This window comes from Coenobita brevimanus, chromosome 75 (assembly GCF_032717465.1).
Source record: "Coenobita brevimanus isolate Jiangsu-jjx chromosome 75, ASM3271746v2, whole genome shotgun sequence".
Taxonomy (NCBI): domain Eukaryota; kingdom Metazoa; phylum Arthropoda; class Malacostraca; order Decapoda; family Coenobitidae; genus Coenobita; species Coenobita brevimanus.
Window position 1 is genome coordinate 208,355 of NC_137028.1, and position 24,241 is coordinate 232,595.

At 42.1% G+C, this 24,241-nt stretch overlaps 1 protein-coding gene across 1 annotated transcript in view; it reads left to right on the forward strand.

The window, feature by feature from the left end:
* The first annotated feature begins 2,574 nt into the window (after positions 1–2,574).
* LOC145407975 (uncharacterized) overlaps positions 2,575–24,241 on the forward strand; it is a 75,051-nt gene continuing 53,384 nt past the window's right edge. The window contains exons 1-3 of the mRNA XM_080278778.1: positions 2,575–2,840; positions 20,244–20,387; positions 21,770–21,892. Coding sequence (XP_080134904.1) covers positions 2,616–2,840; positions 20,244–20,387; positions 21,770–21,892 — 492 coding nt within the window. The 5' untranslated portion in view covers positions 2,575–2,615. The remainder of the gene's footprint in view (positions 2,841–20,243; positions 20,388–21,769; positions 21,893–24,241) is intronic.

Below are 24,241 nucleotides of genomic sequence, written 5' to 3' on the forward strand. Positions count from 1 at the left end.
CAGTCAAGCGGGGAGTACCTTCACTTTTCCCACTTTGTCTTACTGTTTTCATATATATTCTTGCTACTACCGGACGATTTTAGTCAGCTTATGAGGTATCTTTAAATTGAAGGGGTTTGATATAGCCTTTGGTGCTTGCTTTGCTTTCACGTGATGGAAGTGGATCACCTCCACAACTTGAAAACTAAGTTGTGTGTGCGGATGAAATCCGACGAACTTTAGTGATGAGGTAGGAGTGAGTCTCCTTGGTTACTAGCGAGCTCAGTCATCGAGCGTAACTACACTTGGCCATCAACTGAGCTGGAGAGGGGTTACGGATCTTTATTAGGTGAAAACTAGTCGACGGTAAATAAAATGGCCTGGAGTTGGAATGAAATCAAGTAAAAAATCAATAAATAGGTAAATAAGTAAATAAATAAATAAATAAATAAGATGACGCCACCGTGTTGAAATGGGTAATGCAGAAAAAACAAATAAAAGAAAGTGAAGTGTGCAATAAATAAATCTTAATGGTTAGTCATGGTTTTATCGAGACAAGCACACATTTATATTTATTTAAGCTCAGTTGATAACCCCCTTCTCTCTCTCTCTCTCTCTCTCTCTCTCTCTCACACACTCTCTCTCTCTCTCTCTCTCTCTCTCTCTCTCACACACACACACAGACTGTTTATCCATAAAAATGTACATACATTCTAATATGTAGAAGCAAAAGAGTAAGGAAGAGATGGGAGTCCCCTCAAGCAAGCTGTATTTATAAACACTAAATGTACGTTGTGTACATGAGTGCTTTTATAGACGTTTACCTTCACTGACACAGCTACCAAACACTTAAAAGTGAAATTAGAGTCTTATGTGTGTGTGTGTGTGTGTGTGTGTGTGTGTGTGTGTGATTACTGCTTCGCTGTCACATATCTTGCATTTGGAGGTTCGAATTGATGGGCAAATGTCCAACGCTGAATTTTCCTCTTTCAGCTTAGTTAATGTCCACTTTAGATGGTTGAAATGACTCGTAACGAAGGACACTCATTTCCTCATAACCATTGCTTATCGAATTTCATGAAATACGACTTGGTATTTTAATTAAGGGAGTGTCTCAGTTCCTTTTCGAGGTTTAAATTGGAGCTTCCTCGGCTCTGCAAGAATAGTTTAGCAGAATATATAATTTAATTCATGAAGTTAACTCTCTGACTCCTACGACTTACTCTCAGCTGAAAAAGATCGTGTAACATTCAGCTCAGGGAATAAAGTCTCACAGTGAAAGGATTAATAAAAGCTATATTTCACCCCTTACCTCGAAAAATCTTTCCTTACCTGAATGAAATCGTCTGGAGCTAATAAGAATAAAATATAAAATGTCACTAGATTGAAGGATTAACCCCCCTTTCATTAAGTGGCCTTTCCTATATAATATACCTGCCCATCCATCTGTCTATCAATAGTCAAACGCCTTAATCGAAGAAACACTGACCACAAACAGCCTCCACTTCATTCTGCCCTCCATGAAGCTCCAACCTGCACCATTCATCATTTAAATCACGTCTGGTGGTGTTGCTTTACGTAAGGCAGGGAGGCAAGTGGGTGGCGGGGTATTTAATTAAATGCCCGGAAGCAAAACATTCGGTAGTAGCTGTTGTTGTTGTTGTTGTCACCCCATTCGTGAAGTTAGTAAATATGGCCGGGCAACGCTCATATATCTACAGGTTGTTGTCAAAACATGGAACTTTTACCTTATGTTCCTAACTCATTTCACATGGATGATCATTTTTCCTGAAAAAAAAAAAAAAAAAGTGAGTTAAGGTAAAAAGGAAATGACGGGGTAGTCTTTCATCCTTTTCATACTTTTTTGTTTTTTTTTTAAGCTACGCATTTTAGTGTTAATCTCATTACAGTTTAGTATTCAAGAGGAAGAGATGACCATCTTTGGGCAAGTTAATGTGGACAGAATATGGGATGTTTTGTGATACTATTATTCTACGACACGAGGCGAGAAGACAAAGCAGGACAAGGCTGCCTCTCTCACCTCACCTGACGCTTGGATTTCATTGATAATCTCAATCAATATCCAGGATAAGTAAGTCTCCATAGCAGTTTGATAGCCAGAAACAGTTATATTTGTCGTTTTATTCACTCAGTGATTCATTCTAGCATTGATGTGAATTGTATGGTAGCTGTATGAATGAAGGCGAAAGGATAAACAAGCAGGCATATGCACAACTCGAGATGATTCGTGAATATATCTCCTTTCGCCGTACCCCTTGACGTCACATCCACGTGACCCGCCTGCTGTTCCTCTCCGCTGCCGGACGTACGATTAAGCCCTCATTTTCTCCAACAATCCATTACATTTGGAAGAGTTCGGGTACGCCAGTGCAATAACGCTATACTTTAAATGGTTGTTGGTGATGCGGTTTTGAGGAAATGTGTGTATATGAGCATGTTTCTACCGGTTTGGATGTAGATATGTTTTTCCCCAGCCCTCGCAGCCTCGCTGGTCAGTGTGAGGAAGCTGTGTCTGTGAGGGGGTGTGTTGTGTGAAGCGGTTTCATTTCAGTCCGCTTGCGTGGGTTTTTCGAGTACTTTTGGTTTGTTTCGAAGCAGAAACACATCCCAGCATCATGTCTGACATCCCTGACAACGCGCCCTCGCCACGTCTTTGCGTTATCGTCAAATGGCCCGACTTCGATGGCTACGGCTTCAACTTGCATGCTGAGAAGTCGAAACCCGGCCAATACATCGGTAAAGTGGACGCCAATTCACCAGCCGAGATGGCAGGACTTATGGAGGGTGACCGCATCATCGAAGTAAATGGAGTGAACATCGCCAACGAAAACCATAAACAGGTAAATACCAAAATTGTCTCCGTCGTCTTCATCTTATTGTCGGATAGCGATAACATTATCAGTCGTCCGAACTAGTAACACCTGCACAAGAGTGAAGTATTCTGATCATGTTTTCATGTGTGCCTTTTAAATAAGCCCTCTGGCTGCAGATTGCCAGGGCAACTTTATTTGGACGAAGAGGCTATCATACAGTTTACGAGAGACTGGCATTTTAGAAGTAACCAAACGAACGTACGGTACCACTTACGGAGATTGGGTTATTTCTATTCCATGAATATAAAATGCAGCTTTTTAGTTATTAAGTACTGGGTGTAATACAGAAATTTACCTAAATCTGTTAATATTATGCATGCTTATAAATAATGCTAATGAAACTGGTGAAAGTATGTAAATTTATTGTACTGATTAAGCGTTTATAAATTTAGCGTTGCTTGATTAGCCTATTTGTGGCAAAACAAAGGCGTCCGGCTTCTTTACTATCAGGAAAAGTAAGATGCCTTAACGCGTTGATAGGATGGAAGAGGAAAATAAAGAATAATTTGGTTTTTAACTTTCTCAGGACGATTAATAGCATTTGAAAATGTGGTGTTAAAACGAGGTTTTTCCGCTCGGTCTGCCTTTTATGTTAGCTGTGTGAGCCAGATGAGAGTGACGCGTGAGAAAGGTAGGTAGGCAGGCAGGCAGGTAGGTAGGTAGGTAACTCTCACTTTCAACCTGGAGGCATCTTAGGCTGCTCCACCTCGCTTTCCCCCTGACCCCCTCCCTGCGTCTCCTAACCTTCCCGTCTCACATTTTGTCTCTCCTTGCCTTTCCTTCTCACATTTTCTCTCTCCTTGCCTTTCCTTCTCACATTCTGCCTCTCCCTGACTTCCCTTTTCACTTTGTCTGTCCCTGCCTGCCCTTCACTCTTTCTGCCTCTTTGCCCTACCATTTCACTTTCTACCTCTCTGCCTTAACCTCCCACTTTCTGCCTCTCTTCCGTACCTTCTTACATTCTGCCTCACACTGCATTGCCTTTTATTTTTCTGTCTCACTGTCATACCTTCTCACTTTCTGCCTCATCGCACTTTCAGCCTGGCCCTGCATTAAGCTAGCTTCTCACTTTTTACCTTTCCAGCCTCACTTCACCTTCTGCCTCTCGTAAAACCTCAGCTTCTGACTATGCCTCTCCTACCTCTCCGTACATCATCCTTGTTACTCTGCTTCTCCTGGCGTCACCCTTATTATTATTATTATTGTTATCGTTATAATCATCATCATCATCATAATTATTCTCTTCCTCATCCAGTCCAGTCCCTGCCTTTACTCCCTCATTTCACACACTCTTAGCGTACCGGTACGTTATCCCTGCCTCACCTTGCTTCACTTACTGGTACCCTTCCTCTCTCTGCCTAACCCTATCTCTCTTTATACCTTAATTTGCCATAATCTTCGTACCTGCTTTATCCATCTCTCTCGATCTTGACGATCTCTGCACCTGCCTCACCCTGCCGGTACTCTTTGCCTTACTTCATTGTGTGCCTTGTCTTGGTTCATTTATCTTATGTACCAATATCCACCTTACATTCTCACTGTCTGTGCCTTTTTCCCTTCCTCTGCCTCACCCCGCTGTCTTCCCAGCCCTTCTTCTGTCTCTACCATAGTCCAGTTCACCGGTCCTGCCAAACCTCACCCTGCCTCACCCCACTATCTGCAACTTGCCTTTCTTGTGTCCTTGCCTTACACTGTATCCACTCCAGCGTTACCTCACAAACTCATGCTTCACTCTAATTCTATCCCTGCTTCACTTTCCTTCTGTCCCTTTCTCACGCTGTTTGCCTTACCTCCCCATGCATCACATTTTCTCCCTGTTTCACCCTGCCCCGACTTGTCTAACCCTGGCTAGTCCTGCCTCCATATGTTTATCACTGTCTGTCCCTGTCTCACCCTGTCTGTCTCATCCTTGCCCTGTCTATATAGGCCTCACACTGTCTTCACTTCATCGTCACCTCACAGACTTTTGCATCACCCTGCATCTATCTCTGCCTCACCCCGTCCGACCCTACCTCATTTCGTCTCACCGCACACACACACTTTTGCCTCACCTTCACTTCAGTGAGAATGCCTTATCTTCACCTCTGTTATTTCCTCAACCACTCACTGCATTGTCATCTTCCCCTCGGCTCTGCATCCCCTTCCTTTTCTCCTCCTACCCATCCCCTTCTCCTTCCCTTCTCTCCCACATTCTTTTACATTTCTTTCACTTGTTTCATTTTTATCTTCTTTCATGTTGCCCCTTTTTATTTACCTTTTCCCGTCCATTCTTCTTCCCCAACATCCCTTCCTCAGCATTTTCCCCCCACACCGCTTTTCCTCCCCCACCATATTCTGTAATTTGACTAGAGCAGTTTCATACTATATAGCCTAGGGAAGCTACCGTACCTATCACATTGTTTGTGCATGACAAGATTAAGTGTTTACCTTTCCGATGTGGTTATGTTATCGATAGTGTCATGCCAGATAGCTTATCGATCACATAGTTTTTGCATGACAAGTTTACCGGTACTCCTGCCGTTGTGGTTATGGTATCGCTGTATTCGTTTTACGCCTGCTGGGAAATGTTTAGTGTACCAGTACCGGTATGTATTTATTTATTTATTTTGCTTTGAGAATAATGGTGCTTGTTAATAGCTGGCACTAGAAGCTGAATTAACGGCTGTGAATTTTCCGGTAGTTTGTCTTAATTTTTATATTTATATACTCCATTGTTATTAATCAGTTCTACACACACACACACACACACACACACACACACACACACACACACACACACACACACACACACACCGTATCGGTTACATAGAGTTTATTGGAGCATCAAACTTCCGCCTAGAGTTACGATGGCGACACAGTTGATGGTCGAGGCGATGAGGCTTGGCAAAGGGTTTAGAACACTTTGGTCCCTATGACTCTGTCTGCCTACCTATCTATTGCCAGACGCCTTAATCCTTTAAGGGGTTGCCACAAACTAATCGCCTCCATGTCGCCCTGTTCCCCGCCATTGCACTGCCCTGCTGCCAGCTCACACCTCCCTCTCTCATATAGGCTACCTCTCCACTCCATCCCTCCATCTCATCCTTGGCCTCCCCCTCCCTCCCTATGGCTCACTCGGGTTGCTAATATTATCTGGCGTTTGAGGGAATAGAGTAACATGCCCATATGCTACTTATCCCGACCATGAGAGGGCTAATGGCGACAGTGTTAAGTTGTAAACTTCTGTGACAACTCGCAACTGAATATAATCGTCTGGAGTTGGCTTGCAGAGAACGCTAGACTACCCCCAACGGTGAGAGAGTTGAAGTTATTACCCCTTGTAGCCGATGACGTTGTTTTGTATTTATATCACCTAAATTAGAGAGTTATCAGACTCTGGGAATTGAATATATAGGCTGCGGCGTTCATTAAATTCTTTCAGTACAGAAAGCCTAAGATTCAGTAAGATGGCCAGAAACCAGTCATCAGAGTGAAGGGATAACGGTATTGTTATTTTACGTCGCTGTTGTTTATTTTATTTTTTATCATGGCTAATGTTTATTATTACGTCAGTTATTGGTTAGGAGATAATGTTGTTTATTTCGTCTGTGTATTTAGTGTAATCTGAATGTTATTGATAGGATTTGTCAGTGATTAATATTAATCTGTTTTAAAGGAATTATTATTATTATTATTGTTATTATTATTATTGTTATTATTATTATTACCACCGTTGTTATATTAGTATTGAGTATTATCAGGAAGCTATAGTACCAGTATTGTGATTAGCATGTAGGTACTGTCCTTAGGTATCATATTTGTGTTAATCCTGGATGGGGTTAATTGTAGTAAGATGATAATGAGGCAGGTAGAAAGGGGGTGGCAGGTGGAGAGGAAGGCAGGTAGCCAAGGTTAGGGAGGTGTGGGGGTATGGCAGACAGGGTTAGGCAGGTGACGGGTGTTGCAGGTGTGGGGGTTTGGCAGGTGGGGACGGGAGGCAGGTAACCCTCTATCAGTGACCTTGACCACGTCACAACGTATATTTCTCCCCCCCCCCTTCCCTCCCATTTCCTTCTCTTCTTTCCATCATTCCTCCTTCCCAACTCCCATACTCCTTCCTTCCCTTCCCCATTCATTTGCTCCGTCACTCATCCTTCCTTCTCCCTCACCCCTTCCTTCCTTCCCATGCTTCTTCCCCTCCGTGGCATCCTGTCTCTCGCCTTAGTACACTCACTTCCTCCCTCCCTAGTTTTCCCCTCCTCTAAACCTCTTCAATAGGTTTCTTTCCATCCATTCGTCACTATGTTTCCTTCAGTTCTTGTTTCCCGTACCTTGCATCTTCTTCCTCTTTTCCGTGTCACTTTATCACTTATTTTCCCTCCCAGCTTTCCCTCCTCACCTCCCTCTGCTTACTCTCTCCCCCTCCCTCCGGCATACCCTGCAAGCCCGATTTCTTTCTCCTTCTGTCACCACCTTCCTTCCTTCCTCTCTCTCCCTCATAATCTTTCTTCTATCCTTCCCCTCTCCTCTTCGTCTCCCTAACTCCCCCTCCTTCCCTCCCTCACCTTACTTCCCCTACCTCCTGCTCTCTGCACCTCCTTCCCCTTCTTCCCCCTCCTCTTCAGCTTTCCCTTTCTCTACCTACCCCTTCCATTCTCCCCCTCCCTTCCCCCCCTTCATACCACCACTTCCCATTTCCATAGCTTCATCTCCCTCTTACAACACCTCCTGTGCCCACCTATCCTTCCATTTTTCCCTCACAAATTTATAAATCTCCCTCGTGCCCTCTTCTCCTCGTCCCCTTCTCTCTTCCCTCCCTCGTCTCCTTCGTCCTCATTTCTTTTCTCTCCCATATTCCCCCCTTCTCCGCACTTTCCTTCGTTCGTGCCCCTTCCCGTTTTCTCCATTACCTTTTCCCATTCCTTTATTCCATTCTTCCCCAGTTCCTTTTTACTCTCTTTCCCTAAATCATTTTCCTCGTCCTCTCTCCCCAGCCCCATTCTCCTTTCCACCTACGTTCTCAACCTTCACCCCTCCTCTCCCCCTCCCGATCCCTCAGCTTTCAACACTCCCAGGCCCCATCTCTCCTCTCCCTTCCTTCCCACCTCTTCTCTAACCAGCCTCCCCGCCTCCTCCTCTCTAGAATTACACACCCTATAGTGTTTCTCTTTGGCATTCCACTCGTGCCAGTAGATGTGCGAGTCGTACTGATAGATGTATTTGCCGTACTGATGTATTATTCTGGTGACTGTTGTATGATTGCAATTTATAATGGAAAAGACGTCATCGTACTCAAGGAGTTTAATGTTGAAGACTTTTTTTTAGTTATAGATTACGCAAAATTTATCTCAAAGGGAGTGATGTGAAGTTTATACTTAGCCTAACCTATTCGACTTCAATCCTGATGACGTCTTTTCTAGTTAGGCCATGTGGAGAGGATGGAGAGTGAGAGACTGACGAAGCGAGTGTATGTCAGTGAGGTGGAGGGGGGAAGAGGGAGGGGGAGGCCAAGGATGAGATGGAAGGATGGAGTGGAGAGGTATATGAGAGAGGGGATGTGTGAGCTGGGAGCAGGGTAATGAAATGGCGGGGGACAGGGCGACATGGAGGCGATTTGTTTGTGGCCATTTCTTACGGGATTAAGGCGTCTGGCAATAGGTAGATAGATAGATAGTTTTTCTAGTTTATTCTAGCTGCTACCAGACGATTTTATTTAACCCCTTCAGCTCGAGAAGTATCCGTACCTGAATATAATAGATGGCAAAAATAAAAATAACTCAGTCGATCCAGTGACGTGCCTTAATCTATATATTGCTTCCTCCGGACGATTTCCTTAAGCTTAACCGTATAATACGGTGACGTCTTAATAATTTTTGCCATTTCCAGACGATTTTATTTGTAGGAAGGATCAGTTGTAGACGAAAGATATTATTAAGGTGAATAAAAATGAATTGTACTGGTCGTGATATGAAAATAACGCCATAGGATTATAATTTATTATTATTATTATTATTAATTTTTATTATTATTATTATTATTATTATATACTTGCAACTCTAGGCTTGTCTAAAACATGAACTCTGGTGGAATGCAGGCTGCAGTTGCCCTCATCCTGCCATTCGCCATCCTTCTCTTGGAGGATAAAGAAGTTGAGGGACGTTTGCATAACTGAGCAGAGGATTAATTCTACCTATCTATCCATCGCCAGACGCCTTAATCCCGTAAGGGGTGGCCACAAACAAATCGCCTCCATGTCGCCCTGTCCCCCGCCATTTCATTGCCCTGCTCCCACCTCACACCCCCTTCTCTTATATACCTCTCCACTCCATCCCTCCATTTCATCCTTGGCCTCCCCCTCCCTCTCCCCGCCTCCACCTCACTCACCTGTTAATGTATTACACCTTACAACTTATTTGTCATTTGTTTTGGTATTTGATCTGCGTGTAAGTGTTCAATATTTTTAATTCCGTACCATATTAACCTTGTTCTTTAGTCACAAAATGAGGAAGAGTTAAGGTCACAGGTGTCGTGGTGGTGGTGGGAATACGAGGGCACTTCAGAGACAGAGAGAGAGAGAGAGAGAGAGAGAGAGAGAGAGAGAGAGAGAGAGAGAGAGAGAGATGCCTAATCTGGTAATAGATGGTGTAGGGTACCGGCTAGGCCTAATTTATTTTCTTTTAATACCGGTAACTGAGAGATTGCCTTGGAAATAATCCAAGGGCCTAAAATTCTTTTATGTGTAGCATGTCATTGATTTTTTTTTTTTTTTTTTTTTGACCCCTGCCATGGCCAAAACAACGACAGTATTCCTCTAGCACAGATTCCACGTGATATTTTTTAGTGAGAGCGTGTCATCTGCTCCCAAAAGGGTTAATATAGAGCAACGAATTGGGTAGGCCTTGCTTGTTATTTTTTTTTTTTCTAATATGCCGTAACAAGATAGTTTTGGGAATAGGTAATTGTGTGTGTGTGTGTGTGTGTGTGTGTGTGTGTAATAAAAGTTGTACGAAATGACGTTGATTATGGCGGTAATAATTAAGAACATAAACAAGAATGTGCGAAGGCCTTGTGCAGTCTTCTTCGCATTGTGGTGCGTATTTTCCATGAATTACGTAGTATTACTTACCTCTTAACACCTGCATTTTAATTACGTATTTCTGTATCTTATTCATTATAGTTCTCAATGATTTCATAAACAGCTTCAGTTTATGTATTTTTAATTATGTTTCTCCTGACACGTGTAGCCTATGCTGCTCAGGGAAGACATAGTGAATGGGTCACTGATAGCTCGCTCAACCCCCTACGTCGAAAAACAGTTCTCTAGAGTTTACCAAAATCCTCTGGGAGTAATATGAAAAAAAAAGGGGGTTATCGTACTGAAATGAGTTAAACTTAGAAAAAATTTAAAAAAAAAAAAAGGCGTCCTGTTTTGAAGGGATTAATGAAGAATACCTGTATATCTTACCTCTAATTTTAATACGTTTGTCTGGAGGTAGAAAGAACAACAAATTGACCTCAGGACAGGGAATGCCATCGGGACGGGGAACACCCACCCTCTGACGTATTTTATACCATTTTCAAAATTAAATTTGAATCCAGTGACGATTTCTAACACATGACCTTCATATTCAAACTTGACTTAGATTTGACCAATAGATACCGACCTACGATAAATGAGGTTACGAGGCCAAGATTTAAAAAAAAAAAAAAGTAGCCTTAACAGATGGGCACAGTTAAGCAGGTAGGCGGGAAGGGAGAAAGGAAACAGGCAGGACAGCAGGTAGACAAGCAGACAGACGAAGACAGACATATACGGAGACATGTAGACAGACAGGAGCACACACACACACACACACACACACACACACACACACACACACACACACACACACACACACACACACACACACACACACACACACACACACACACACACACACACACACACACACACAAACGGACAGATGCAGACTGATTTGACGTACTGTCTCATACACAAACGGACAAACACAGACTAACAGACAAAACTTTCGTACACAAACAGATATGCAGACACTAGAACACAGACAAACACAAACGAACACTTACAGACAGGCAGGAAGACTCAAACAACTGACAAACTCAAACACAGGCCGTACGACCAAGCTATTAACCTCATGGATGGGCTACTTGTGTCGCAGCCATCATTAGGCAAATTATAGTCAGCGGAGTAAATCATAGGAGCTTTTTATTACTGGTACTGAGCTATTAACATTAATGATTAGGTCAACTCTATTATTATCATTATTGAATTCCAGTTACCGGTAACGTTAGACTGTTATTCAGCAGAGGTAGTCATAGGAACCTGGGAGTGCTAATCACTAGTATCTACAGGATATCTACGACACTCTTCAGGTTAGCCTATGTATTAATATGAAGAAGAGCCGGTAGGTCGGGGTTTAGATTTGTGTGTTAGCCTACACTTAATGTTTTCCTGTTCCGGATGATGATGATGATGATGATGATGATGATGCTAGGTTACGTCAGACCGGTGTTGTTATCCTTAAATTTTATTACCCTTTTTCGCTCCTACCCCAAGGCTGTTTGAGGACATTTATTTATTTTTTTTTTTTTATGATCATTCAATAAATGCCTTGAAAACACAGCAGAAACTATTTTGCCGCTGTGTGTGTGTGTGTGTGTGTGTGTGTGTGTGTGTGTGTGTGTGTGTGTGTGTGTGTGTGTGTGTGTGTGTTTACCTGCGTACCTTCCCGTCTATCTATTATAATTGCTTTGTAAGCATTCTATATGCAGTGCAATCCGTTACCAATCTAGCCTAAGCTAAATAAGGCTCTTGTAAGGGCGTGTTGTTTGTGGTTGCAAGGTATACTGGTTTTTGTTTACCTCACTCGCCACTGAGAGGGACGATGAGGAGCTATAGACCCCTTGGATGAGGGTTGAACGTAACCTGATCGCTGGACCTTAGGAAACGTACTGTCAGCTACTTCTACTACGACTACTGCTACTAGTACTGCTACTACTACTAGTACTACTACAACAACAACAACACAACTACTACTACTACTATTGCTGCTGCCGCCGCCGCCGCCGCCTTATTAAAACTACCATCACCACCACCACCACTACTACAACACCCAGTACGATATCTTAAAGACTGTGCCGGATATTGCATTTTTTTTCTTGCCACTTCCAGACGTTTTCCGTCAACTTTAAGATGGAAAACATAATGGTGGTGGTGGTGGTGGTAGTAGTAGTAGCAGTAGTAGTAGTAGTAGTAATGGTACTGTAGTAGCAGTTGCACCCCATACTTATTTGGACATGGACCCAGTGGCCTGCAAGCTTAAGTTCCCCTCTTGTTGCAAACCACCTTCCTCTTTTCGGGGGATAGGGGGGGGATTGAGAGACGTTTCTATTGCTGGGCAGCTCTACAACCCAGTTATTAGTGCCACCATGTGAAGGCGGTCCTCTCCATCACCAGGGGGTTAAGTGTGGAATGCATGAGTGGTTCTGTTCCTCTGACACGGTGTTCATAACATCACTGGGTAAAGGTTGACGAGCCGACCTTACCCTTTAATATTAACCTAAGGCATTTAACATTTTCTTGCTTCCATTCTTTGATACTCTCTCGCTACTCTTTCCTTTCTTCCATCTATTTTTTTTCCTCCTCCCTTCACTACTTGAATCTTCTCTCTCTCTCTCTCTCTCTCTCTCTCTCTCTCACACACACACACACACACACACACACACACACACACACACACACACACACACACACACACACACACACACACACACACACACACACATCATTGACGTAATTTTATCATTTATTCTAACTATAACCACATTACATTAAGCATAAAGAGATACTGTCCAGCTAAGGGAATCAGTTGCCACCTCCACTAATTCCTTCAGCAGGAGGTCGCGTTCTTTCTGACCGCAAATCACTCTTCACTCTTCTGACCACATGACCACAACCCCTTAAGGAAGACAATTTCACTTAACTTTTGATCTTAATTCTTTCATGGTTGTGCCTCTTCAGTATTTTATTTAAACTAATGCTGTACGGTTTTATTCAGCTGAGAGGGTGTCACAGGAGTCTGAGAGTATTAATATCGTCGCCATTAACCCTCTCATGATCGAAGCAGCTCTATTATTTCAACCCGGCTAACACCAGACGATTTTATTTAGCTGAGAGACAGCCACTGGAGTCTGAGTGTTAAGGTAGGCAAGTTAGTGGCCCTGGCCCCCTTCATTTGATTCGGTTTTTCTTAGACATTATATTAGAGAAGCGATTATTCACTTTTTCGAAATTTCACCTTTTCAGCAGTGACTAAAGACTTTTATGTACTGTATTATTATTATTATTATTATTGTTGTTGTTGTTGTTGTTGTTGTTGTTGTTGTTGTTGTTGTTGTTCGATTTAACTCAGATGAGAATAAGATTTACTGTCCTAACAACGAGTTGAATATTCCTCTCATACAACATTCTGACAATACAGGAGGCGAGGACAGTTACATTAAAGCTGCGGGAACTGCTTTTTGTTGCACACCTTGTTTTATGCAATATACACTGGTAGCAAAAGTTCTGCTAATCAGCATCGTTTAGGTTCTCACTTTCCTTTGCTGACTAATATTCTTGAGTTGAAATAGGTTTACTGTGTTCATCTGGCCGCAAGATGAACCTCTTTGATGTGATGCGTGAGAGAGGAAAATGACGATAATTCCTAGTGTAAAGAAGGTACAGAGAAATGTTAAGCAAAATATTGTCCAGGAACCTGCGTGTTCCCCGCGATACCTAGGCTGTGTGTAGATAGATTATGAAATATCGTTGAGGGTAGGCTACAGTGCTTTACCTGGAATCATATCTGCACAGACCCAGCTCATAATATATCCTAGGCCTGTACTGCGATAGACTATAACCAGCCGAGACTTGTTATTTATTTTAGAGGTGATAAAATCGTGTTTAGGTAGCTAACATGAAATGGTGTTAACATAGGTTTCTCGTGGATGTTTCCTTGAATCTCTCTCTCTCTCTCTCTCTCTCTCTCTCTCTCCATTATTTTATTTTAATCTTAGGAGAGACTGTAGGAGTTACATAAAGCTTTTATCAACCCTCTTCACAACACATATCCCATAGCCCATTGGGTCAGGGTGAGTTTTTTTTTTTTAGCTTACCGTTGCAGTTACCAGACGATTTTATTAAACTTAAGACAGACAAGTCGTACTGAATGGGTTTATTAAGGGGTTGTAGAGAGGATGGAGGATGACATGTGGGTGCGGAGGGACAGAGGTGTGAGTGATAAGGGTCACGTTGCGAGAGGCGGGCCCAAAAAGACCTGGGACGTGGTGACAGAGTGTAGCCTCAGGGATAAGGGACTGAATGGTGAGGCTGCTAGAGACCGAGCAGCGTGGAGAGGCGCCATTTGGTGACCAAGGCCGAGGCAAGTATGTTGGAGCTTTTATAAACGAACATCTAACCCCGTCAGTTGATAAAAAAAAAAAAGAATGTGTCCCAAGCTCATTATCTTGTCAGGTAATAGCAAAAATACAAATAGTACATCCCTGAGCTCAGTGGGTTTGGCTAAATATATAATCGTCTGGAGGCATTAATACAAAATATAAAGGACGTCACAGAATGAAAGATATTAAGAGAACAGGTGGACATTTGTGCAATATTAAAATGTCGAAGCATACAACTTGTAGAGCCTGTAACGCATACCATTCCATGATACAGGTAATTAGCCCACTTTACTACCTTGACGTTATTTTTATTACCGGTATATTTCAGAAATGTTGATGTTACATATATCCTAAATTAACCCCTTTTATACACCACCAGGAGCGTAAGGGTCCGGGGCTAGATTAATCGGTTCCGGCATTTAAGGCGACAGTGACCAGCCATTCGGTGATGATACTTAACCTTTTTCACAACGATGACGTATATATTATTGCAGTTACGTCTGACGCATCCGGATGATTTTATTCGACTTAGAGAGAGAGAGAGAGAGAGAGAGAGAGAGAGAGAGAGAGAAACTATTACTGAAGGGGTTAATGAAAGCTTGAAGGCTTTATCTAACCCCACCAGTACGGAAAGTCTCTCCTACGGGAAATAAGATGCAAAAGGACAAATATCTCCGCCAGCTTATGATGGATAAAATATAACAAGTCATAGTTAGGGGGATTTTTTTTTTCCCCGTCAGTTCGATGCCTTAAACAGGTTACACACACACACACACACACACACACACACACACACACACACACACACACACACACACACACACACACACACACACACACACACACACACACACACACACACACACACACACACACACACACACACACACACACACACACACACACACACACACACACACACACAACCAGTATATATATTACCGTAGCGGTACATAACAGGGTCAAAAGTTCGCATACTTTCCTCTTAGTGCGTGTCCGTCACCTTCCTCCGTGACTCATTGTTTTGCAGAGAATCGTAGTTGGTTTGCTTTCACTTCAAGGGACAGGGTAACTCCTCGGACGAATTCTGTGTTGTATTTGATGAGGCTTTGTTATTAGGTAAGAATGAATCTTCGTGGTTGCTAGTCAGATCTAAACGTACTACACTGTGCCGTCAACCGAGCTGAAAGAGGCTTGAGGTCTTTGTCAAATTAAATGCAGTATATTTACAGAGACATATACCAAGTTTTTGTCAGGAGAGGAATAATAGCTAGCTGAGGAAAGTGGCAATTAGAACAGGTGAAATATTAGGCGAAATTTCCCATACAATACAGTATTAGCGATCCAGTTTTTAGATAAACATTCATAATATTCAGGAGAGTTTAGTGTGGCTCTGATATTGTAACACTGGGTTTCGAAAGGTATTGCCCACTTTCTCATTACCATATTAATCATTATGGAGTGAATCATATTTTATGTCGGCAGTTGCACATATCGATAAGCTATACAATTTTTACCCTAACTTGTCCAAAAATTATCAGTTTTATCAGGAACGTTTAGTTGTGAAGATACACATGCACTAGAATATGGTGCTAGTCACGAAGAAGTGATGTAAAAAAGATGTTGTGCCACTGAGCTACTTCAAGTAACCTACAGAAGGACAAAAAACTGGACCAAGTTAAGGTAAAAGACCAATAGTAATGATAAAGTCCGTGTTCTGACTTCGATGTTCAGCTGATACATAAATATTTGCTCTAGGACAGTGTTACCACTGAGACGATTTCATGGTCATTTACAACATTTCCTGTCAATTTTTTGTTATGAGCTTTGTTGCTGAAGCAGAGGCTATTACAAGCGAAGGTACATGGTATGGAATGACGTTATGTATGCAAGATGTTTGTTACAGTATACCGGTGAGGAAATCTTAACCTTAACATTCCGGTGACGTGTTTTCTGTTTGTATTCATGCTACCGGTATGTATTTCCAGAGGATATTTTTGTAATAGCCATCTATTTCTAGACATTCCATTGAGTTAAGGAGAGCGCCACAGCACTGAATGGATTAATGGAGGCTACATCGAACCCTTCCACTTCGTTTGGCTTGTCTATTAAACTGAATAAGATAGTCCAGAAATAGTACGAAAATGAAAGATATATATGCCGTACGTCATAAAATTGTTAGTGTATGTATGTATAGCTTGTCAGGCTGGAAAGTCTAATAGAGCTTGGCGAGAAACAGTTACGTCTTCAGTGTCATGACGTAGTTTTCGTATTATTATTACTGTTTCCAGGCGATTCTATTTTGCCCAGGAGAATCATCGAACTGTAGAGGTTGGATATGGGGCGGCATTGTGATGCGGTTAGGAAGCTTACTAACATCTCTTCCTTACTGGTTTATATCTGATTCTGCCGCGTTGCTATATTATTGTGTGTCGGTAGTGCAATCCATGCCGACAGTAAAAAGCTATGAGAACCAAAAAACAAAAGAATATTAATGGGTTCTTTTGAAAATAAGTTGTTTAGGAAGAGATGTTAGGCAGCCTACATACCCGACGAGAATACGCCTTAATTAACCCCTTCTTGAATACGAGAGATCATTCATAAGTGGTATATATAAATTCTCTGTTTGGGAGCAAGAAATGACCTGTTGCCACTCTGCCATGATCTTAATGTAAGCAGTCAACCAGTGAAAAATACCGTCCGTCCTCGGATTGAAGGGTTCACTCAGTGTTGTCAGCAGTACCATAAGCAACCTGTCACTAGGCTTCATCTTTCGTTCACCCCTTCAGCACGACAAATATTTTTCTTTGCTTCTTCGTATATACACATTCGTTCCGTCTCTGTTTATATCTGAAGAGGATCCAGGGCGGGTCGAAACTGCTGCATTTTCTCAAACATGATTTCCATTTGTTGGTTTGATTCTGTGTTTCAGCCTTTGGAATCCAGTGGTATTATTAGTTATTTTCTCAACTTCCAGATGGTTTAATTTAACTTAAGGAAGACGAATGGTACTGCTTGAGTTAATGGAGGCTGTATCAAACCCTTCCAGTTAGAAAATCACTCCCTAAACTAAGGAAAATCGTCTGGAGATAGCAAGATTAAAGTTAGGAATACATACATACGTGTAATTAGAATGAAAGGGTGAAGGGACTCTGTTGTACCTAGAAACGCCCATCACGTTCACTAGAAATACCAGGTTGGTCATGGTTCACGGGTGGTCATGTGGAGAATGTAGCCTATATCGTTCTAACAACACTGTCATACGAGGCTTCTTTTTGCCATATCTTTGGCGACTTGTTTTGCTTATTAGCCTATATCGTTCTAACAACACTGTCATACGAGGCTTCTTTTTGCCATATCTTTGGCGACTTGTTTTGCTTATTACACCTTAAGCTTCTCTTGTACCGTATGTGATATCGTATAAGTATCGAAATAGTTTGTATCAGTAACATAAAAGAGAATACCAAGTTCCCATATACCGGTACAGAAGACATGGCTAAAGGATTTTTGTTGTGAAAGCCAAATGAACATAGAATATGGCTACTACTGACACCAGTTTTTGAAAGCACCTTATGGTAATGGAGCTATTGACCCGAGCATACGTCGGTCGTAGATATCCCACTCATCTTACTGATATAACATAGCCCATTGTAATTTGTAAAGCTCTGCTGCACACCTCGTTCACAGATATCCCACGTAGGGTAACCCTCTAATGAAGGGTCATTTTTAAGGTATGCCACGTACGTCGCTAGGTGATTTCCCACGTAACCTGTTGATATAGTGTATTGTAATTTGTAATTCTCTACCTCACACGTCGTTCATTGGTTTCCCACGCAACGTTCTAATGAAATGTAATTTGTAAAGGTGTGTCACGTTCTCCTGCACAACACCAGGTATCATGAAGGTAATTGGGCTGACAGATGGTTAGTAGCTCTGGTCTGGACATTGCTGCACGGTGCTGTATTCTGAGCTCCATATTTATAAACATTCTTAAGGTTAAGTTGTACGCAAGGTTAATTTGTTGTACTTTATTCGTCTTATGCAGCTACAAAACAATTCGCAGTAGAAAACAAGTGTTGTATTTTATAAACTTTCTTGTGGTTAAGGTGTGTAGTAAATTGTTGAACTGTACTTGTATGTTTATTTATATAGCTACCAAACACCGCCAAGATATACCAGTAATAATAAAATAAAAAATAAAACTTATATTAACTCAGACACCTATACTCACTCTCTCGGCTGAATTAAATCGTCTGATAATTGCTGGAGTAAAGTATTAAGAGTTGTCCCGAACATGTGAGGTCTGATGTGTGGAAGATTGTGTATACTTTCACCTTCACTCATAACTAGAACTTGAATTGTGTTTAAGATTGTTTGCTTATACATACTGTCAGGTACAAAATACTTATGATGATAATAATAATAATGATAATAATAATAATAATAATAATAATTTTTATTATTATTAATGGTAATAAGATTGCCTAGGTGGAATATAAAAGAATGCGTCATATTAGTGATGAGGTTGAAATTCTTCATAAATGCTTCCATTGGTGTCATTTGGTGATGTGGTTGGCTCATGGCGAGACCCGAGGGAGAGAGGGTGGTGGTGGGGTTGAAGTAGGGGGGGATAAGGGGTAGTGTGGGTGGGGATAGGAAGGATGGGGGTGGTTGAGGGTGAGAGTAATGGTGTGATGTGGATGGTGGGGCGGGGATTGTGTGGTGGGGTGCTTGAGGGTGAGGGAGATGGTGAGGTGGGAATTGTGTTGGGGTATAGCTGGGAGGGTGGGGATGGTTGTGGTTAGAAATTGGGGGAAAAGGGGGGGGGGTCGATGAGGCAACCTGACCACACCTCAGCTCACCTCGTTCCGGCCTGGCTAGCCAAGTGGACCCTAGGTTTTTTTTTCTCTTCTCCACTACTTTGTTCTGTTCTCTCCACCTTTCCGCTGCCGTGGTCTCTTTTTCTCCTCCCCTATCCTCCACTGTTTTTCTCCTCCTTTGCTCTTTTTTTCCTCTGCTGTATTTCTCCTCTCTGCTTTCTTTTTCTCCTCTCCTCTGCCCTCTTTTTTCTCCTCTGCCCTGCCCTCTTTTCTTCCCTTCTTTCCTGTGTTTTCTCCTCATCTCTCTTTTCTCCACTCTTCTCTCTTTTCTCTACTCTTCTCTCTTTTCTCTACTCTTCTCTCTTTTCTCCTCTCCTTTTCCCTCTTTTCTCCCCTCCTCTTTTTTCCACTCCCTTTCTCTCATTTCTCCTCTCCCCTTCTCTCCTTTCTCCTCTCCTCTTCCGTCTTTTTTCCTCTCCTCCTCTCTTTTCCCTCCTCTCCTCTTCTCTTTTCTCTCCACTCATCTTCCCTTTTCGCTCCTCTCCTCTTCTCTTTTCTCTCCTCTCTTTACCTCTCTTCGTCCCTCCTCTTTCCCCCCCTCCTCTCCTCTTCTCTCTTCCTTCTGTCCTCTTCTCCTTTCTCCCATACTCTCCTTTCTCCTCTCCTCTCTCTCTCTCTCTCTCTCTCTCTCTCTCTCTCTCTCTCTCTCTCTCTCTCAAGCAACTTCTCATAGTGTGGCGCTTCTAAACTGTTACATAAAAGAAATGTAGTTTAAACCATGCAGTATATAAATGATAACGATAATTCTAATAATAGTGTTTAATAACAATAGTATTTAATATTGTTTAATAGTGTTTAATAGTGTTTAATAATGAGTTTGATAATAGTGCTGGAGGCATATAATTCAGACCTCTGCCGCACATTGTTTCCTGAGCATAGGCTTATTCAGTGAAGGGTGAAGGAATTTCTGCTGTCGAGTGTACTTCTGTTGCTTTTATTTTCAAGTTATTCCGTGAAGGGTGAAGGAATTTCTACTGCCGAGTGTACTTCTGTTGCTTTTATTTTGAAGTTCTCGTCAAAATAACCTGCTTCTCCTCTGTCCTTGCAGGTGGTGTCGAGGATCAAGGCGGTACCGAACGAGACGAAGCTGCTGGTGGTGGATGCTGCCGCCGACAAGTACTACAAGAGCAAGAACATCGTAGTGCGTGGATCCCAGAGCAATGTCATAGTTAAGAGTGCAGCCAGGGAACAGGTACAGGACGCTACCATATACAGTAACTCTGTTGAATTCTATTTCTTTTTTTGTATTTTTCTTTTCTTTCTTTCATAATACGGTAACTCTTTTGAACTCTATTTGTTTTGTATTTTTCTTTTCCTTCTTTCGTAATACAGTAACTCTGTTGAACTCTATTTCTTATATTGTATTTTTATTTTCTTTCTTTCTTCGTATACCTGTTTTATCATCATCATCATCCAGACCTCCTTTCCTACCCTAGGACAGGGTGAGGAATAGCAGTGTCCAGACAGCCCAGATTTGCCCAGTCTAATGGGCCACGCATCCATTCACTCATCATTCAAGCCCCCGAATCCTGGCTCTATCGGATACGCTAAAAACATTCACCACGTTCTGTAGCTTCACATAAACGTATCCGATAGAGTCTATCCGGACGCTGCTTGTTTTATAACTATAGATAAAGGCCCAAATTATGTACAGTAATGGGCACCGGAGGAACTAGTAATAAGTAATGGCTGCATGGAATTAGTTGAGCTTTATTTATGAGGTCGGAAAGAGTCCCCTTGGTTACTAGTCTAATCAGTCTTTCTTTGAGTACACATGGTCAGTAGATGAAAACAAACTGTCTTTAGTAGGATACGCCTTTGAGCTGAAGCGTTGAAGTCGATATCTGCCAGTCCCATATTCCGCCCTTAGAGGAGTATGAACCTCAGGCTGGGCTAGTCTAGTACAAAGAAATTATCTTCCCAGTTCCGTCTGAAGAACATTTACAGCTGGTGAAATACACTGAAAACTCTGTCTCTACTCGTGCGTGTTTCAGGTGGTTCGACTTGTTAGCTGTAATTTTTTTAAACCTTAGATAGGCACTTGTGTCTCCTTCAGTACATTTGTTGTGGCCTTGGGCCCATCTGGACATGAACCCGGCGGACTGCAGGCCTAAATTACCTTTGTCATACACTGTCCCGTGCAGTCCGTCTTATTAATTTGCCCTGCTTCTGTGCTCCACCAAATTAAATTGCCCTGCTCCAGCAGTCTACCATCTCTTTGGAGGAAAAGGGAGGAGCTGAGGAACGTTGGCAGTAACTGAGCAAGTTATATCGGTGCCGCCACATGAAGGCATACCTCTCTATCACCCCAGTACATTTAAAAATAAATGTCATTACATGATCGATGATTTTTACCTTTTTTTTTTTTTTTTTTTTAAGGATGAGGGGGAGGGAAGAATGTTGAGGGATAGGAAAAATAAAGAGGGAAATTTTTGTGGGTAAAATTTGGTGGGCAGATCACCTCGCCTTTATTTGTGTTATGCTTATCAGTATGCTTAATTTAATTATTCATTCACTTGTTTACTTCTTTTTTTTTTCACCAGACCCAAAGATGCTTTTATCTTTACCCCACAGAAGCCTCCTACCCCCGAGCCACACCACCCAGCAACCAACGGGCACAGAGAGGAAGCAGACAACCGTTCCGTGAGCTCTGCAGCTTCATCTAACGCTACCAGTGAAGCCTCCACACAGCCACAGGTAGGCGTACGTGCTGATCCGGTCTCAGCGTACTGGGGACAGTACCTGTATGGTGAGTGGCTTTGCAGATTTCGTAACACCTCTTCCTTGGCGATGCACAGGGCACCTTAGTATCCTCTTGTATGTTGTTGACGCAGCTGTGTCCAAACAGAAGCGGTGTGGGTAACGTACAAGAATGTGCTTAAGGTGTTATAAGCAAAAGAAATCGCTAAGGAGGCGGTGCTACGAAGCTTCCCGTCTTCCCATGCCACGAGAGTATGCCCGTGTTCTGAACTCCTGTGCTCATGTCACGGAGTCAGATTTGTACCTGTGTACCCTCAGTGTGTGCTTACTCAGTGACAGACAAGGCTGAATTTTGATGGTTTCTTGTGGGCCTTGAGCACCATACACCTGATCGCAACCAATGACGTATTTTCGTATTGTTCTCCCTGCAGACGATTTTATTCGACTTCGGAATGATCCATTGTATTAATGGAGTTACTTAAGGCTATGTTTAACTCTACCAGTTCGAAAATCACTCCTAAGCTGAGGAAAGCCTTCTTAAAGTAGCAAGAATAAGAGATATCAGAGGATTGAAGTAGTTAACATGACATATACCGGCTTAGGCAGGTTAAAGATGCCATCTAGTCACCTGCTTCCATCAAAATACAGCCTAGAGTCTATATTATTGGCATAATAATTGATTGTCAGTTAGAATTATCTATGTTACTTGATTTAACCGCTGTTTTGTGGTTCTCCCAGACACTTCCAGAGACCCACGACATGTGTATATATTGTCTGACAGGCTGACTCTGTACACGACTTGTGTTTAATTTGCCTTTTGTTATTATTGTGATGTAATTTTCTTGCTTTAGTTATATCTCCACTTTTGATTAGTTTTTTATGCTTATTTCCAGCGGCATGCGGTTATTTTAATATGTTATTGTCTTCATATCTCCACTTTTGATTGACTTTAATACATGTTACCAAGGTTTTTAAGCATTATTATGAACTCTGTTGTAGATGCGAAAGTCACATCACTAAACTTACGTCTTGTGGGCAGCATTTTACTAGGTACTCAACATTTTCCGTTTCGTAGTGTGTTGTTACTATGTTTTCTTTCGTAAAAAACAGTTCACATTTACACAGATTGTCTCCGGGTGTTTATTTATGTATTTGTTGTATTTATCATTATTATATGGTGGTAGGTGGGGGCGCTCACCATCTACTTACTCGATGTAGTGCTGCTTTGGGTGTCTGCCCTTTCCTCTTTTCCTTCCTTCCTCGTCTTTCTCTCCTTCCTTCTCTCCTCTTCCCTCTGCCTACGGATGACTTTACACTCCCTCATCTTTCTTTCCTTGTTACTTTCGTTTTCCTTCTGCCTATGGGTGACTCTACACTGAGTGACAAGCCAAATGGTTTCCTGTATACCAGGAAACCATTTACTACGCTGGGTGGTAACCATATAACCAAATTATGGCTCCTTTTGGTTTAGTGGGTAATTAAGGCACTCCAGTCGGATTTAGCCTGTGTAGGTTTATAGCCAAAGGGTGGTTGGGGTTTATTGCTCACGTAATGCTACTCAGGGATGAGAGGCTGGTCACTCTCATCTTAAATGTTAGGACCAACCTGCCTAGCCCCGGGTTCCTTCACTCCGTATGGGGCGACATAGGATTGGATGATTGATGGATGTATGATTATTATTATTATTATTATTATTTATTATATAAAAAACTGAATTTATCCCAGATATAGAACAGCATAACATTTGTAGTGTGTACTTTTTCATTCACAACAACAGAATTTTTGAGAGTTTCTTTCACAGAAACAGAATTTTTGAGAGAACGTAAATATTTGTGATGAAACGGTGAAGTAAAAGGATGTTGATGTAATTGAGGCAAATAATGTGCGTGATTGTGATTAAATAAAATGGATGGTGATAGTACAGGTGAAGAATAATTGGAATTATGGTGGAAATGAAGGAGGGACACGCGAAACAGAAAAAAAATCTACATGTATTGTACCTCCCTCCTCTCTCTCTCTCTCTCTCTCTCTCTCTCTTTCATTACGTCCTTGGAGGTGTTTATAATGGTCAGATGCTGTTTTCAGTTACGAAGTGTGTTAACAAACATGACATGCAGTTGGAGTTAATGAGTGACCTAAGCATTTAGATAAACACCGTAAGTGGCTTACGTCAGTGGAGAGAGAGAGAGAGAGAGAGAGAGAGAGAGAGAGAGAGAGAGAGAGAGAGAGAGAGAGAGAGAGAGAGAGAACGTCATAAAGGAGGGACTAATATGGTGTGAATATGTATGTAGTGGTGTAAGTATGCAATGGTGTCTATAGGCATTGGTGTAAATGGTTAGCGGTGTC